Source organism: Ascaphus truei, unplaced genomic scaffold (genome assembly GCF_040206685.1).
Source record: "Ascaphus truei isolate aAscTru1 unplaced genomic scaffold, aAscTru1.hap1 HAP1_SCAFFOLD_805, whole genome shotgun sequence".
In the NCBI taxonomy this organism is placed as follows: domain Eukaryota; kingdom Metazoa; phylum Chordata; class Amphibia; order Anura; family Ascaphidae; genus Ascaphus; species Ascaphus truei.
The window spans coordinates 28,604-44,438 of NW_027457140.1; the positions used below are offsets into that span (position 1 = coordinate 28,604).

Consider the following 15,835-nt stretch of genomic DNA (forward strand, 5'->3'; position numbering starts at 1 on the left):
CCTACTTAAATGACCCTACGTGTACGTTTAGCAGAGCCTGGGATCCGTGAAGGACACAACGTCGGATCCTGCGATTGATTGACGGACGCCGGAGTTATGAAGCGCGACAGTTATACATCGATATAGAATCTAGGTCTGTGCCGGCACGCGATGTAAGCCAAGCGTAATAAATCGGGATATGCGGAGGGTTCATAAATGCAGGAACACCACCACGATGGTATATAATGCTGAATAATTTGGGCGATATGAAGTTTTGACCACATGGACTATAATGATACGAATGTGATGTACCCCAAACCTGCCCGCCCTATGCTCCGCCCACCAATTTTCATTTAACCCGATTTTTTTTCTGTACCCCCCCCCTCCCCCAATACGTGACTGCCTAAAATACTTGTAATGCATCTTATTCTGACACAGAGAATTGCGCCACTAGCGCCGTGCGATTGCCGTCTCCCCCTTTATTTCTGTACCACATAAAAATCCAATAGTTGCAAAAAAAATAAAAAAAAAAATATTCAGAATACGGCGATCGAGATCTAATAATTGAAATAAAATGATTGCAAACAAACCCCACGACCTTTCAAACGCTGATTTTTCTGACCCCCCATGTGACCCCGCTTTCCTGCAGGCTGACCTCCCCATGACACTGCATTTCTGCAGGGTGACCCCCCATGTGACCCCGCTTTCCTGCAGGCTGACCTCCCCATGACACTGCATTTCTGCACGGTGACCCCCCATGTGACCCCTCTTTAATGCACTGACCTCCCCATGACACCGCATTTCTGCAGGCTAACCTCCCTGTGACCCCGCTTTCCTGCAGGCTGACCTCTCCATGACACCGCATTTCTGCAGGGTGACCTCCCTGTGACCCCGCATTTCTGCAGGCTGACTTCCCTGTGACCCCGCTTTTCTGCAGGCTGACCTCCCCGTGACCTCGTTCTCTTGGAGGCCGAAACCCCCACATGACCCCGTTCTCCTGCCAACTGACACCCCCCCATGACCCTGTTCTCCTGCAGAATGACACCCCCCCCACCCACCTTTTTTCCCCCTGTAGGCTGAACCCCCCCTCCCTCCTATCCTCCTGCAGGTTGACAACCCCACCACCCTAGCCGCTCCCCCCCGATTCTCTTGCAGGCTGACCCCCGTGACCCCATTCTCCTGCAGGCTGACCATTTCCCACAATACAAGGAGATAGTGCTGTAGCTCTATGAGAACCTGGCTGCAGCGTCACTCGCCCCTGTGCAGCCACCTCTCAGGTTCCCACAAGGACAGACAGGAAGCTGCGGACATAGAATATTTGGTTTTATTGACCCCCTGGGAGGGGGCGTGGGTATTTACAGGTCGGCGATGGGTTTGTGCGGCCAGTATGGATATTTCTCCTTGTCCAGCTTGGTCTCAGGGAAAGCGTCGTTCAAGTCCTGGAAGGTCATCTGGTCGAAGGGGATCATGTTCCTGAACTTCTCCAGCTGAGAAGAGCGACAGGAAGTGAGAGGTCAGATCAGGGGCACAGGAAGTCACCCACCCCACAGAGCGACAGGAAGTGAGAGGTCAGAGCAGGGGCACGGGAAGTCACCCACCCCACAGAGCGACAGGAAGTGAGAGGTCAGATCAGGGGCACAGGAAGTCACCCACCCCACAGAGCGACAGGAAGTGAGAGGTCAGAGCAGGGGCACGGGAAGTCACCCACCCCACAGAGCGACAGGAAGTGAGAGGTAAGAGCAGGGGCACAGGAAGTCACCCACCCCACAGAGCGACAGGAAGTGAGAGGTCAGAGCAGGGGCACAGGAAGTCACCCACCCCACAGAGCGACAGGAAGTGAGAGGTCAGAGCAGGGGCACGGGAAGTCACCCACCCCACAGGAGCGACCGGAAGTGAGAGGTCAGAGCAGGGGCACAGGAAGTCACCCACCCCACAGAGCGACCGGAAGTGAGGTCAGAGCAGGGGCACGGGAAGTCACCCACCCCACAGAGCGACCGGAAGTGAGAGGTCAGAGCAGGGGCACGGGAAGTCACCCACCCCACAGAGTGACAGGAAGTGAGAGGTCAGAGCAGGGGCACGGGAAGTCACCCACCCCACAGAGCGACCGGAAGTGAGAGGTCAGAGCAGGGGCACGGGAAGTCACCCACCCCACCGAGCGACCGGAAGTGAGAGGTCAGAGCAGGGGCACGGGAAGTCACCCACCCCACAGAGCGACCGGAAGTGAGAGGTCAGAGCAGGGCCACGGGAAGTCACCCACCCCACAGAGCGACAGGAAGTGAGAGGTCAGAGCAGGGGCACAGGAAGTCACCCACCCCACAGAGCAACAGGAAGTGAGAGGTCAGAGCAGGGGCACGAAAAGTCACCCACCCCACAGAGCGACAGGAAGTGAGAGGTCAGAGCAGGGGCACGGGAAGTCACCCACCCCACAGAGCGACCGGAAGTGAGAGGTCAGAGCAGGGGCACAGGAAGTCACCCACCCCACAGAGCGACCGGAAGTGAGGTCAGAGCAGGGGCACGGGAAGTCACCCACCCCACAGAGCGACCGGAAGTGAGGTCAGAGCAGGGGCACAGGAAGTCACCCACCCCACAGAGCAACCGGAAGTGAGAGGTCAGAGCAGGGGCACGGGAAGTCACCCACCCCACAGAGCGACAGGAAGTGAGAGGTCAGAGCAGGGGCACGGGAAGTCACCCACCCCACAGAGCAACCGGAAGTGAGAGGTCAGAGCAGGGGCACGGGAAGTCACCCACCCCACAGAGCGACAGGAAGTGAGAGGTCAGAGCAGGGGCACGGGAAGTCACCCACCCCACAGAGCAACCGGAAGTGAGAGGTCAGAGCAGGGGCACGGGAAGTCACCCACCCCACAGAGCGACCGGAAGTGAGGTCAGAGCAGGGGCACAGGAAGTCACCCACCCCACAGAGCAACCGGAAGTGAGAGGTCAGAGCAGGGGCACGGGAAGTCACCCATCCCACAGAGCGACAGGAAGTGAGAGGTCAGAGCAGGGGCACGGGAAGTCACCCACCCCACAGAGCAACCGGAAGTGAGAGGTCAGAGCAGGGGCACGGGAAGTCACCCACCCCACAGAGCGACAGGAAGTGAGAGGTCAGAGCAGGGGCACGGGAAGTCACCCACCCCACAGAGCGACCGGAAGTGAGAGGTCAGAGCAGGGGCACGGGAAGTCACCCACCCCACCGAGCGACCGGAAGTGAGAGGTCAGAGCAGGGGCACGGGAAGTCACCCACCCCACAGAGCGACAGGAAGTGAGAGGTCAGAGTAGGGGCACAGGAAGTCACCCACCCCACAGAGCAACCGGAAGTGAGAGGTCAGAGCAGGGGCACAGGAAGTCACCCACCCCACAGAGCGACCGGAAGTGAGGTCAGAGCAGGGGCACGGGAAGTCACCCACCCCACAGAGCGACCGGAAGTGAGGTCAGAGCAGGGGCACAGGAAGTCACCCACCCCACAGAGCAACCGGAAGTGAGAGGTCAGAGCAGGGGCACGGGAAGTCACCCACCCCACAGAGCGACAGGAAGTGAGAGGTCAGAGCAGGGGCACGGGAAGTCACCCACCCCACAGAGCAACCGGAAGTGAGAGGTCAGAGCAGGGGCACGGGAAGTCACCCACCCCACAGAGCGACAGGAAGTGAGAGGTCAGAGCAGGGGCACGGGAAGTCACCCACCCCACAGAGCAACCGGAAGTGAGAGGTCAGAGCAGGGGCACGGGAAGTCACCCACCCCACAGAGCGACCGGAAGTGAGGTCAGAGCAGGGGCACAGGAAGTCACCCACCCCACAGAGCAACCGGAAGTGAGAGGTCAGAGCAGGGGCACGGGAAGTCACCCACCCCACAGAGCGACAGGAAGTGAGAGGTCAGAGCAGGGGCACGGGAAGTCACCCACCCCACAGAGCAACCGGAAGTGAGAGGTCAGAGCAGGGGCACGGGAAGTCACCCACCCCACAGAGCGACAGGAAGTGAGAGGTCAGAGCAGGGGCACGGGAAGTCACCCACCCCACAGAGCGACCGGAAGTGAGAGGTCAGAGCAGGGGCACGGGAAGTCACCCACCCCACCGAGCGACCGGAAGTGAGAGGTCAGAGCAGGGGCACGGGAAGTCACCCACCCCACAGAGCGACAGGAAGTGAGAGGTCAGAGCAGGGGCACGGGAAGTCACCCACCCCACAGAGCGACCGGAAGTGAGAGGTCAGAGCAGGGGCACGGGAAGTCACCCACCCCACAGAGCGACAGGAAGTGAGAGGTCAGAGCAGGGGCACGGGAAGTCACCCACCCCACAGAGCGACCGGAAGTGAGAGGTCAGAGCAGGGACACGGGAAGTCACCCACCCCACAGAGCGACCGGAAGTGAGGTCAGAGCAGGGGCACGGGAAGTCACCCACCCCACAGAGCGACAGGAAGTGAGAGGTCAGAGCAGGGGCACGGGAAGTCACCCACCCCACAGAGCGACAGGAAGTGAGAGGTCAGAGCAGGGGCACGGGAAGTCACCCACCCCACAGAGCGACAGGAAGTGAGAGGTCAGAGCAGGGGCACGGGAAGTCACCCACCCCACAGAGCGACAGGAAGTGAGAGGTCAGAGCAGGGGCACGGGAAGTCACCCACCCCACAGAGCGACAGGAAGTGAGAGGTCAGAGCAGGGGCACGGGAAGTCACCCACCCCACAGAGCGACCGGAAGTGAGGTCTGAGCAGGGGCACGGGAAGTCACCCACCCCACAGAGCGACAGGAAGTGAGAGGTCAGAGCAGGGACACAGGAAGTCACCCACCCCACAGAGCGACAGGAAGTGAGAGGTCAGAGCAGGGGCACGGGAAGTCACCCACCCCACAGAGCGACAGGAAGTGAGAGGTCAGAGCAGGGGCACGGGAAGTCACCCACCCCACAGAGCGACCAGAAGTGAGGTCAGAGATGAGACAAGGGGGGGGGGGGGGGGGGGGGGTCACACAGAGAACATGATCAGATCGCAACGAGCACACGCACATCGCTTCTCTCAGGGCACACTCACCTCTTTCTCGTACTGGGACACCCGGATATTAGACTCCTGGGCGTAGGTCACGGCGTTTTTGTTCTAAACACAAACACAAGTGGTCAGACAGGCAGCTTGAGAGCGGCAAAAGGGCAGAGAAGTCATCTGATGGTAGCGTCATTACCTTTGAAGTGGGTGAACCTCAAAACCCCCAGTCATCTCATAAAGACCTTGCACAAGTCACTTAATTCCCCTGTGCCTTACACACCAAGAATTAGATGGTAACTCGTAGATATGGCGTGTAAACAAGTCCATTAGAGGAGATATGATAACTATATACAAATATATTCAGGGACAATACAAGGAGCTTTCAAAAGAACTATTTTATTTATTTATAAAATATTTTACCAGGAAGTAATACATTGAGAGTTACCTATTAACTATTCATCCCACGGGCAGCAAAAAGGACTCAGGACATCCCTTAAGGTTGGAGGAAAGGAGATTTCACCAGCAACAAAGGAAAGGGTTCTTTACAGTAAGGGCAGTTACAGTGTGGGATTCATTACCCATGGAGACTGTGATGGCAGATACAATAGATTTGTTCAAAATGATGAGCGGCAGCCTGATGTGTAATTAAGGTGCTTCTAGGAAAGCAGCCTTCTGTACCATGGCAGTCAGCCATGTGATTCCTTGCTACCAGTTATTACATCCAGAACAGCTGGCAGATGTCAGCTGCGGTCTGAGCCCCAGGGGCAGTTAGAAAGGTGAGGAGGACTCACAGACTCCTGCTCCTGAGCGTTGATCTTCTCCGTCTGCGTGTCTTTGGGCTCTGGGACGGTGACGGCGCTGAACTGAAACCACAAACAGAGGAGCGGGCGATCAAACCCAGTAACCCAGACGCCATTATCAGAGTCCTGCAGGCGGCAGCTGGAATACGGAGATCACAGGGCGCTCCCAATGCCGGGAACTCACCTTCTTCTCAAACTCTTCCACCATGCCGGCTTTGGCAATGGTTGACCTGTAATACGCCCAGTCGATGGTCGGAGGCTTCGCTGGGAGAGACGCCAACCTGCAGGGGAACAGCATGGTCACCGGCGCGACAGTAGGGCTGACACAGATGGGGAATGTGTCGAGCAATATTAATCCCTTCAGTGATGGAAAGGTCATCCAGCACTCAAGGGGTTTATCCCAGGCCAGAGGTGCCTGTGAACATCGCCCCCGCCCCCGTCCTACAGACCTCCCCCACAGGGCCCACCCTGTCCCTCTAACCCCCTCCTCCCCCCACAGGTCCCCATTGTCCTGCAGACCACCTCTCCACGGACTGTCTTGCAGACCCCCTACCCAGCAGACCCCCGCCTTCCCTGAGGACCCCATCCCCCACAGACCCCCTCCTTTCCTGAGGACCCCATCCCCCACAGACCCCCTCCTTTCCTGAGGACCACAACCCACACAGATCCCCTCCTTTCCTGAGGATCGCATGCCCCATGGACCCCCTCCTTTCCTGAGGACCCCACCCCCCACAGATCCCCCTCACTTTGCAGCCACAGCATCACTGCGAGTCTTCAGCACGTTGAACATGGCTTTCTGGTTTGGGGGGACCCTCTCAGCGAAGGCCATCCAGTCCACAGCTCGGAAAGCAGCCTTGCGTCCCGCCATGATCAATCTGCACCAGGAGGAGGAGACGTCACATCGGGAGCAGGGGGGTGGGGGTGGGGGTGGAGAAGAGACGTCACATCAGGAGCAGGGGGGTGGGGGTGGAGAAGAGACGTCACATCGGGAGCAGGGGGGGGAGTGAGGTTAGATCACATCGGGAGCAGGGGGGGAGGGAGGTTAGATCACACCGGGAGCAGCGACGTCATACTGGGAACGGGGGGGGGGGGGTAGGTCATACTGGGAACGGGGGGGGGGTAGGTCATACTGGGAACGGGGGGGGGGGGTAGGTCATACTGGGAACGGGGGGGGGGTAGGTCATACTGGGAACGGGGGGGGGTAGGTCATACTGGGAACGGGGGGGGGTAGGTCATACAGGGAACGGGGGGGGGGTAGATCACACCGGGAGCATGAAGGGGTGAAGCGACGTCACACCGGGAGCAGGGTTAGATCACACCGGGAGCAGGGTTAGATCACACCGGGAGCAGAGAGGCGGGGGGTTGTTGGATCACACCGGGAGCAGAGAGGGGGGGTGTTGTTGGATCACACCGGAGCAGAGGGGGGGGGGTTGTTGGATCACACCGGGAACAGAGGGGGGGGTGTTGTTGGATCACACCGGGAGCAGAGAGGGGGGGGTTGTTGGACCACACCGGGAGCAGAGAGGGGGTGATGACTATTACCGCTCTCACGGCTCCGACCTCCAGCCGCACTTGCCGGAACACAGCAATGGCCGCCGGAATTTACGTCACTTCCGCCGCCTGCTAACCCGGCCAACCAGGGAGAGGGGAGGGGGGAGGGCAGATTCTGTAACCAGGCAACCGAGTAGCTGCGCGCGGCGCTGCCGGCTGCCCGAGCCGGTGATTGGCGCGCGCTCATCACGTGGGGCACATCCCAACGTTATCCGTACAACGGCGCTGTCCTAGCGTCATGACCTTGGGCCGCTGCTGATGACGTCACCTGTCAGCAGCCCTAGATGGTATAATCCAGTCCCTCAAGGGCCGCCAACAGGACAGGTTTTCAGGATATCCCTACTACAGTGCAGCTGTCTCAATTAGTTGCTCAGTCATTCTGACCGAGCCAGATGTGCTGAAGTGGGGATATCCTGAAAACCTGTCCTGTTAGCGGCCCTTGAGGGACTGGAGTTGTGCAGGCTTGGTATAATCCCTGGAGGAGGAGAGGCACGTGTGATGTGGTGTATGTAAACGTGTATATCACATGTATGTATGTATGTGTACTCCGCTTCAAAGTCAGTTTTTTTTGTCTGCTCAAGCGCCAAGTTTGGGTGAGCGCACGCGCACCGTGTGAGTGGGGACTTTCACATAAAGACTGCAATAAGTAAAAGCGGGTGAGTATTTTTATATAAATAACACTCCATATGGGTGAGTGGTTATTCACCTTGAGAAAGGACTTTTGTTTGTCCGAAACGCGTTGGTGTGGTTGTTTTTTTGCTCATTCATTAAATAAGCTATTTTTATTATGGGAACGCATCCTTGTATCTTATTTTGGTTCAACCAATTTTGGATTTAGTGCTCCGTTTTTTCCTTCCTTTTTTCGTCAATAAGTAAAAGCGGCATGCGCCGAGCACACAGCACGCTCAGCGCCAGCGGGGACGCAGCCAGGGAGACCTGTTATTATTTATTTATTTATTTATAAAATATTTTACCAGGAAGTAATACATTGAGAGTTACCTCTCGTTTTCAAGTATGTCCTGGGCACAGAGTAAAACAAATAATACATGGTTACAAGTACAGTTACATAAATGAACAGGGTATACATTATATACAAGACATTGCATGCACAGTTAAAGAAAATATATATTATGAGCGTATGAAACAGTTACAGACCAGGTTAAAATGTGAGACAGCCTTAGATTTGAAAGAACTTAAACTGGTGGTGGATGTGAGAGTCTCTGGTAGGTTGTTCCAGTTTTGGGGTGCACGGAAGGAGAAGGAGGAACGTCCGGATACTTTGTTGAGCCTTGGGACCATGAATAGTCTTTTGGAGTCTGATCTCAGGTGATAAGTGCTGCATGTGGTAGGGGTGAGGAGCTTGTTCAGGTAGCTGGGTAGCTTGCCCATGAAGAATTTAAAGGCAAGACAGGAAAGGTGAACTTTGCGCCTAGACTCTAGTGTTGACCAATCTAGTTCTTTGAGCATTTCGCAGTGATGTGTGTTGTAGTTGCATTGGAGAACAAAACGACAAATTGAATTGTAGAGGGTGTCAAGTTTGCTAAAGTGGGTTTGAGGAGCCGAGCCATATACTATGTCTCCATAGTCAATAATTGGCATTAGCATCTGCTGTGCAATACGCTTTCTGACCAGGAGACTTAGGGAGGATTTGTTCCTGTAAAGTACCCCTAGTTTGGCATAGGTCTTGGTTGTCAGGGTATCAATGTGCATCCCGAATGTTAAGTGGGAGTCAAACCATAAACCCAGGTATTTAAAACTAGTGACAGGGGATAGGGTGGTGTTAGCGTTGGTTCTAATCTGTTCAGTCTGCAAGTGGCTGAGGCAACCTTTTATTATTTATGAGAGTTTCCATGACAACATCAGATCTCCTAATATAAGAGTATTTAGACAATTCTATGAGCTGGGAGGATGGATGTCAATCATTTCTGCATGTTCCAAGAGTTGGGTGTAGTAAGATGGCGGCTTATCAGCGGATCGGCTGGGTGTAGTAAGATGGCGGATCGGCTGGGTGTACGAAGGCGGCTTGTAGGCGGAGACGGGGGTAGCAAAATGGCGGATCAGCTGGGTGTAGTAAGATGGTAGAAAGAATTTGGGCGAGAAAACATGGCCGGCGAGCTAGGCTGATTTTCCGGAAGTGACGCCTTACAACCTCCGTGTCACCGTGTTTGTGATGGCTCCGCCGCTCCTCCGGTGCTGCCCGGTGTGAACCGACATGGCCGAGCCGCAGCGGGAAGCCTCCGAGCCCCCCGCGGGCGGCCTGAGCATCCCGAGCCCCCGCAGCGGGCCTCCGAGCCCCGGCCTGTCCTGTCTCGCACCCCGATCCCCGCGCACTTCCGGCCCGCAGGAGCCCACAGGCCGCGCCGGGGGGAAGTGGGTCCGTCTCAATGTGGGGGGCACGTGCTTCGTGAGCACGAAACAGACCCTGAGCCGCGAACCCAAGTCCTTCCTGTACCGGCTGTGCCAAGAGGAGCCGGAGCTGGGCTCGGACAAGGTGGCAGCGATGTATTATATATCTGTACTGACGGGGGGGGGGGTTAGTGTATTCTCTCTATGTGTGTGTGTGTGTATTCTCTCTCTCTATGTGTGTGTGTATTCTCTCTATGTGTGTGTGTGTATTCTCTCTGTGTGTGTGTGTATTCTCTCTCTCTATGTGTGTGTGTGTGTGTGTGTGTGTATTCTCTCTGTGTGTGTGTGTGTGTGTGTGTGTGTGTGTGTGTGTGTGTGTGTATTCTCTCTATGTGTGTGTGTGTATTCTCTCTCTCTATGTGTGTGTGTGTGTATTCTCTCTATGTGTGTGTGTATTCTCTCTATGTGTGTGTGTGTGTTCTCTCTCTCTATGTGTGTGTGTGTGTGTGTGTATTCTCTCTATGTGTGTGTGTGTGTATTCTCTCTATGTGTGTGTGTGTGTGTATTCTCTCTCTATGTGTGTGTGTGTGTGTGTGTATTCTCTCTATGTGTGTGTGTGTGTATTCTCTCTGTGTGTGTGTATTCTCTCTATGTGTGTGTATAGGGAACCATGTTAAAAATGGTTATTGAGGCAAAAAGTGACACTGTGTGTCCATTTGCATGTCATTTCCCAGAATCCCTTGCTGCAGTGGAAGTGCTTTATGCTGGGTGATAATGGGGAAAGGCGGGGTTGCAGACCTGCCTAAAACATTATACTATCGGGATTATATAGACTGTATACTGTCGGGATTATATAGTGACGGGTGGATTATATAGACTGTATACTGACAGGGGGGATTATATAAACTGTATACTGACAGGGGGGATTATATAGACTGTATACTGACATGGGATTACGGTACGGTGGAGGGTCTTTGTCACTTTTTTTTTATACATGTCTCCTCTGACGTCTCTCTCTGTGGTCTGTCTCCTCTGTCTCCCTCTTCTCCTCCTTCTCCCCATAACTTATTTTGAGTACATGTGAATATATATACTGACGGAGAGCCTGGGACCTTTAGTCAGACCGCACCCTATATATGTACCAGCCTCGCACAGTGACGTCAGACAGCCCCCTGTAACTGTCACTGACCCCCAACATATGTTCACCTCAGTAGCAAGTAAATCCGCATTGTAATGCGCCCGGAGCACAAATCCTATATCACCCTGGAACCGTCCATACAAGATGCCGCTTACAAACCCCGAGGAATCTCGCATGTCTCCATCTTGGCTCGCCCGGTATCTGCTCCGCCCCAAGGTGTATCCATCATCCAGATTATTTTGTGTTCCCCCTCTCAGGATGAGACAGGAGCGTATCTCATCGATCGGGATCCCACCTACTTTGGGCCTATCCTGAATTATCTCCGACACGGGAAGCTGATCCTAAACAAGGAGCTGGCGGAAGAGGGTAAGCAGCTGATCAGTTACCAAGTTTGGGGTCACACGAGGGGTGTACAGGGAAAAACGGTGCGGGCGCTGAAGGGGGTAACCCAATGGGCTCGTGATGACATTGACTTTTAAGCAAGTCACTTCCGTGCCTCATGTTCCAGACAATGATTGTAAGTTCTATGGGTCAGGGACTGTGTCTGTAACATGAACCCCGTGCTACATTGTAATCGTGATGGGCTTTGCGTCCCATTGGGAGAAAAGCAACATAGGAAATACATATTTGAAATCATTTATTCAGTGCCCATCCATTTCCTGTGAGTTCCTCCTTGGTAGTACACACCAGTGGGTTATGCCAGAACAATGATACTTCTAAAGACAATAACCACACATTAAGTGCTGTACACTTGACTTGATGTATGTATAATCTTTATATAGCACCATCCATGTACATGGCGGGTCACAGTAGTAACATACATGGCATAATGATATAACACGTAAAGGGAATAAGCGCTTGAAACAAAAGTAACTTTGTGAAAAAGCAGACCCTGCCCCGAAGAGCTTACAATCTAAGTGGTGCGTAGGAAGAACGTACAGTAGGAGGTAAATGTGTCTGCAGGGGTCCAAGGTTGATGTATGAGGTGTATAGTATCAGACAAGGAGCTACTCATATGCTTCGTTAAAAGAGGTGTTTTAAGATGGATCTTAAAGGTGGATAGAGAGGGTGCTGGTCGGGCATTGAGGGGAAGGGCATTCCAGAGGTGTGGGGCAGTCAGTGAGAGAACTTTACACCCATTCCACTACTGTCTGAAAAACAAAACACACTTCTGCTGGAGCCTGCAGGTCCAACTTATAATACATTACACATAATGTATTTATTGAGGACCATGCTTCTTCTGCCCAGGGCGTGGACATCACACTCAGGGAATGAGGTCCAATTCCTGGGTACTTCCTTCCAGTGGCCTGTCCCGGGGGTACAGAAAGTCTGTCCGGTATTCTGATCCCTTCCAGGGAATGTGGTGGTCTGTGTGCCACGTATCCTATGAGCAGACTGTGTGCCACGTATCCTATGAGCAGACGTGACCACAACCAGAAAAAAAACTCACAGGAAAATCTTATAAATAGGGCTCAAGCTATAGCTCCAATTTCATTTTAAAATATCTTTATTTCAACATTATAACCTGTATCAAGGGGACAAACTCCCAACGCTAATTACCCCAGAGGTGGCAAATCGAAGAGTATTAAGAGGCATAAAGTCATTTTGAAAAAGACTTGATTCCAAAATACGTTGTGAAAGAGGCAGCTAGGCGTGGGACAGCCCAGCGATCACGTGTGCGTGTCGCCCGCCTGTGCCCAGCGATCACCGTGTGCGTGTCGCCCGCCTGTACCCAGCGATCACCGTGTGCGTGTCGCCCCCCTGTGCCCAGCGATCACCGTGTGCGTGTCGCCCGCCTGTACCCAGCGATCACCGTGTGCGTGTCACCCGCCTGTGCCCAGCGATCACCGTGTGTGTGCACGTGTCCCCCGCCTGTGCCCAGCGATCAGCGTGTGCGTGTCCCCCGCCTGTGCAGGAGTCCTGGAGGAAGCAGAGTTTTATAACATCGCGTCGCTGGTGCGCCTGGTGAAGGAGCGGATTCGGGACAATGAAAACAGGACGTCGCAGGTAATGTGTGCACGGTGCCCCCGCCCACCGTGTGACATGTCTGTGCACGATGCCCCCGCCCACCGTGTGACATGTCTGTGCACGATGCCCCTGCCCACTGTGTGACATGCCTGTGCACGATGCCCCCACCCACCGTGTGACATGCCTGTGCACGATGCCCCCGCCCACCGTGTGACATGCGTGTGCACGATGTCCCCGCCCACCGTGTGACATGCGTGTGTACGATGCTCCCGCCCACCGTGGGACGTGCCTGTGTACGATGCCCCCGCCCACCGTGGGACGTGCCTGTGTACGATGCCCCCGCCCACCGTGTGCCGTGCCTGTGTACGATGCCCCCGCCCACCGTGTGACGAGCGTGTGTACGATGCCCCCGCCCACCGTGTGACGTGCGTGTGTACGATGCCCCCGCCCACCGTGTGACGTGCCTGTGTACGATGCCCCCGCTCACCGTGTGACGTGCCTGTGTACGATGCCCCCGCCCACCGTGTGACGTGCCTGTGTACGATGCCCCCGCCCACCGTGTGACGTGCCTGTGTACGATGCCCCCGTCCACCGTGTGACGTGCCTGTGTACGAAGCCCCCGCCCACCGTGTGACGTGCCTGTGTACGATGCCCCCGCCCACCGTGTGACGTGCGTGTGTACGATGCCCCCGCCCACCGTGTGACGTGCGTGTGTACGATGCCCCCGCCCACCGTGTGACGTGCCTGTGTACGATGCCGCCGCCCACCGTGTGACGTGCCTGTGTACGATGCCCCCGCCCACCGTGTGACGTGCCTGTGTACGATGCCCCCGCCCACCGTGTGACGTGCCTGCGTACGATGCCCCCGCCCACCGTGTGACGTGCCTGTGTACGATGCCCTCGCCCACCGTGTGACGTGCGTGTGTACAGTGTCCCCGCCCACCGTGTGACATGCCAGTGTACGTGTGACTGGTGTGTGCACGGCGCCCCCTCCCAGCATGTTCACGACACCCCCCGCCCCCCCCCCCCCCCCGGGTGTGACTGTCTATCAGTGGCTTTGGTATACTGCTCCGTGTGTGTCCCACTGCCACTTCCTGTGTTGTGTTGGTGACGTCATCATGGCCTAAAGCAGGGGTGACCAACTTCAGTTCCCAAGGGCCACCAACAGGCCAGGTATTAGGGATATCCCTGCTTCAGCACAGGTGGGGATCACATAGAGTGTCAGTGTGCGGTTTGGTGACATTGCCATCACCGCGTGCTGAGTGTCCCCACTCTTTCCCCCCCACAGGGTCCCATCAAGCACGTGTACCGAGTGCTGCAGTGTCAGGAGGAGGAACTCACTCAGATGGTGTCCACGATGTCCGACGGGTGGAAGTTCGAGCAGGTGACAGAGATACCGAAGCAGGGCCACTCGGCGTCCTTATCTCACCCTGACAGTGTCACTTCTGTGCTAATAAGTGACAGATGTGTCCCCTTTGTGTCGTATACCGCTGCCACCTCTCCGTGGACTCTCACTCTGCAGTCTTCATTTGTGGGAAAGAGCCCTAATGTTGTGGTGACACGTCACTGTGTCTATCTGCATGAGCGTCATGTGATCTCCGTGTGTGTCACGTATGTACACCCTACGCCTGTCCCAAATGTTCATGAAGTCCACCCTTTTTTTTTTCCTGTGCATGTTTCTGTTTGAGTGAGGACGGCGCCGGGGCTGGGAGCGACGCCGGAAGTGGGGCAGGGAGCGATGCCGGCAGTGGGGCTGGGAGCGACGCCGGGGCTTGGAGCGACGCCGGCAGTGGGGCTGGGAAGTGGGGCAGGGATTGACGCCGGGGCAGGTAGCGACGCCGGGGCAGCAAGTGACAGGCAGACTTGATGATGATGATGTGACACCTCCACATTCCCTCCATCACGCTGCTTCTCTAGATTAGGACCATACTCGGTCTCTCTGCGTTTGGTGGCCTTCATAGTAACACCGACCCTCCCTCTCCCCTTAGCTGATCAGCATCGGCTCGTCCTATAACTACGGGAATGAAGACCAGGCAGAGTTCTTGTGCGTGGTGTCCCGGGAGCTCAACAACTCCACGAACGGCCTGGTCATCGAACCCAGCGAGAAGGCCAAGGTGAGGATGGCGGTGTCGAGGTGTGTGGGGGAGGGGGGTTGGCAGTCTACCCGCCCGGGTCTCACGGACTCTCTGCTTTTAGATTCTCCAGGAACGAGGGTCCCGGATGTGAGGATGGATGGAGCGAGAGCCAAAACCCTGAGCTTCTCCTGGACTGTAACTAAAAGCCCTGGCTGCCCGCGGAGCTCCCATCCGCTGTGTCTGGTTATCCTATTCTCCCTCTGCAAGACTTACCGCCCCCCGGGCTGAGGGGAGGCAATGTGTGTGCGTAGTAAAGCGGGCGCACGTGTCAGCGGTGCCCAGTGTGTTACTCCTCCCGCACTGTGCCCCTGCTGTGTGTTACTCCTCCCGGACTGTGCCCCTGCTGTGTGTTGTTGGGTTGTGTTGGAATGATGTCAGATTTGGGGGGGGTGAGGTTATGAGGGGGCTGCAGCACCCCCCCCCCTCTCCCCCCTGTGGTGCTCCATATGTTTCACTGCTTGTGATGTCTTCTCTGTCCTGCCTGCGTTCCGAGGGGCGAGCAGCTCTTCTCCCCGAAGAGGCGTGAAGACGTGGGCTCGGGCCCACGGCCGAAGGAGCAGAGACTTTTTATCTTTAACGTGGCCCCTCGTGGACTATCTTCCTTTCTGACAGTTGCCAAACGTCTGTTTCCCGTCCCACGTGCGGTTTAGTGTGCGATGATCTGTTTGCCATCCTGTCTCCGTGGCTCCCGGGTTGGCTCAGTGGTCCCTTGGGGTGTCCTGAGCCAGTGTGGCATGATTGGCCGTTCCCGTTGTTGGGCCACAGGGCACCCCCCGCGGTGTCTCTGCATGCTTCCCTGAGCTCTGCCCCAGAAGTGGGGTGTTGTGTTCCAGTTGTGTTGGTGTAGTCCTCTGTTTGGGGCACCTGTCTTCTGCATCGTTCGTCAGGCCCAAGCGTTGCTGGGACATCCACATCTCACGTGGGCAGAGGTGGGTGTGTGGAGGGTGGGGTGGGTGTGTGGA

The 15,835-nt window shown here is 55.9% G+C and overlaps 2 protein-coding genes across 2 annotated transcripts; one reads left to right on the top strand and one right to left on the bottom strand.

The window, feature by feature from the left end:
• Nucleotides 1-1,285: 1,285 nt before the first annotated feature.
• Nucleotides 1,286-7,420, bottom strand: ATP5PD (ATP synthase peripheral stalk subunit d). The gene is made up of 6 exons (XM_075584913.1): nucleotides 7,279-7,420; nucleotides 6,483-6,611; nucleotides 5,921-6,017; nucleotides 5,728-5,799; nucleotides 4,988-5,050; nucleotides 1,286-1,466 (listed from the first exon to the last, which is right to left on the bottom strand). Exons 2-6 carry the CDS (start codon nucleotides 6,602-6,604, stop codon nucleotides 1,335-1,337), a joined length of 486 nt encoding a protein of 161 aa, XP_075441028.1. The 5' UTR covers nucleotides 6,605-6,611; nucleotides 7,279-7,420; the 3' UTR covers nucleotides 1,286-1,334.
• Nucleotides 7,421-9,340: 1,920 nt separating this feature from the next.
• KCTD2 (potassium channel tetramerization domain containing 2) lies at nucleotides 9,341-15,830 on the top strand. Its single transcript, XM_075584909.1, has 6 exons — nucleotides 9,341-9,778; nucleotides 11,029-11,137; nucleotides 12,687-12,778; nucleotides 14,027-14,122; nucleotides 14,727-14,852; nucleotides 14,935-15,830. Exons 1-6 carry the CDS (start codon nucleotides 9,500-9,502, stop codon nucleotides 14,962-14,964), a joined length of 732 nt encoding a protein of 243 aa, XP_075441024.1. The 5' UTR covers nucleotides 9,341-9,499; the 3' UTR covers nucleotides 14,965-15,830.
• The last annotated feature ends 5 nt before the right edge of the window (nucleotides 15,831-15,835 follow it).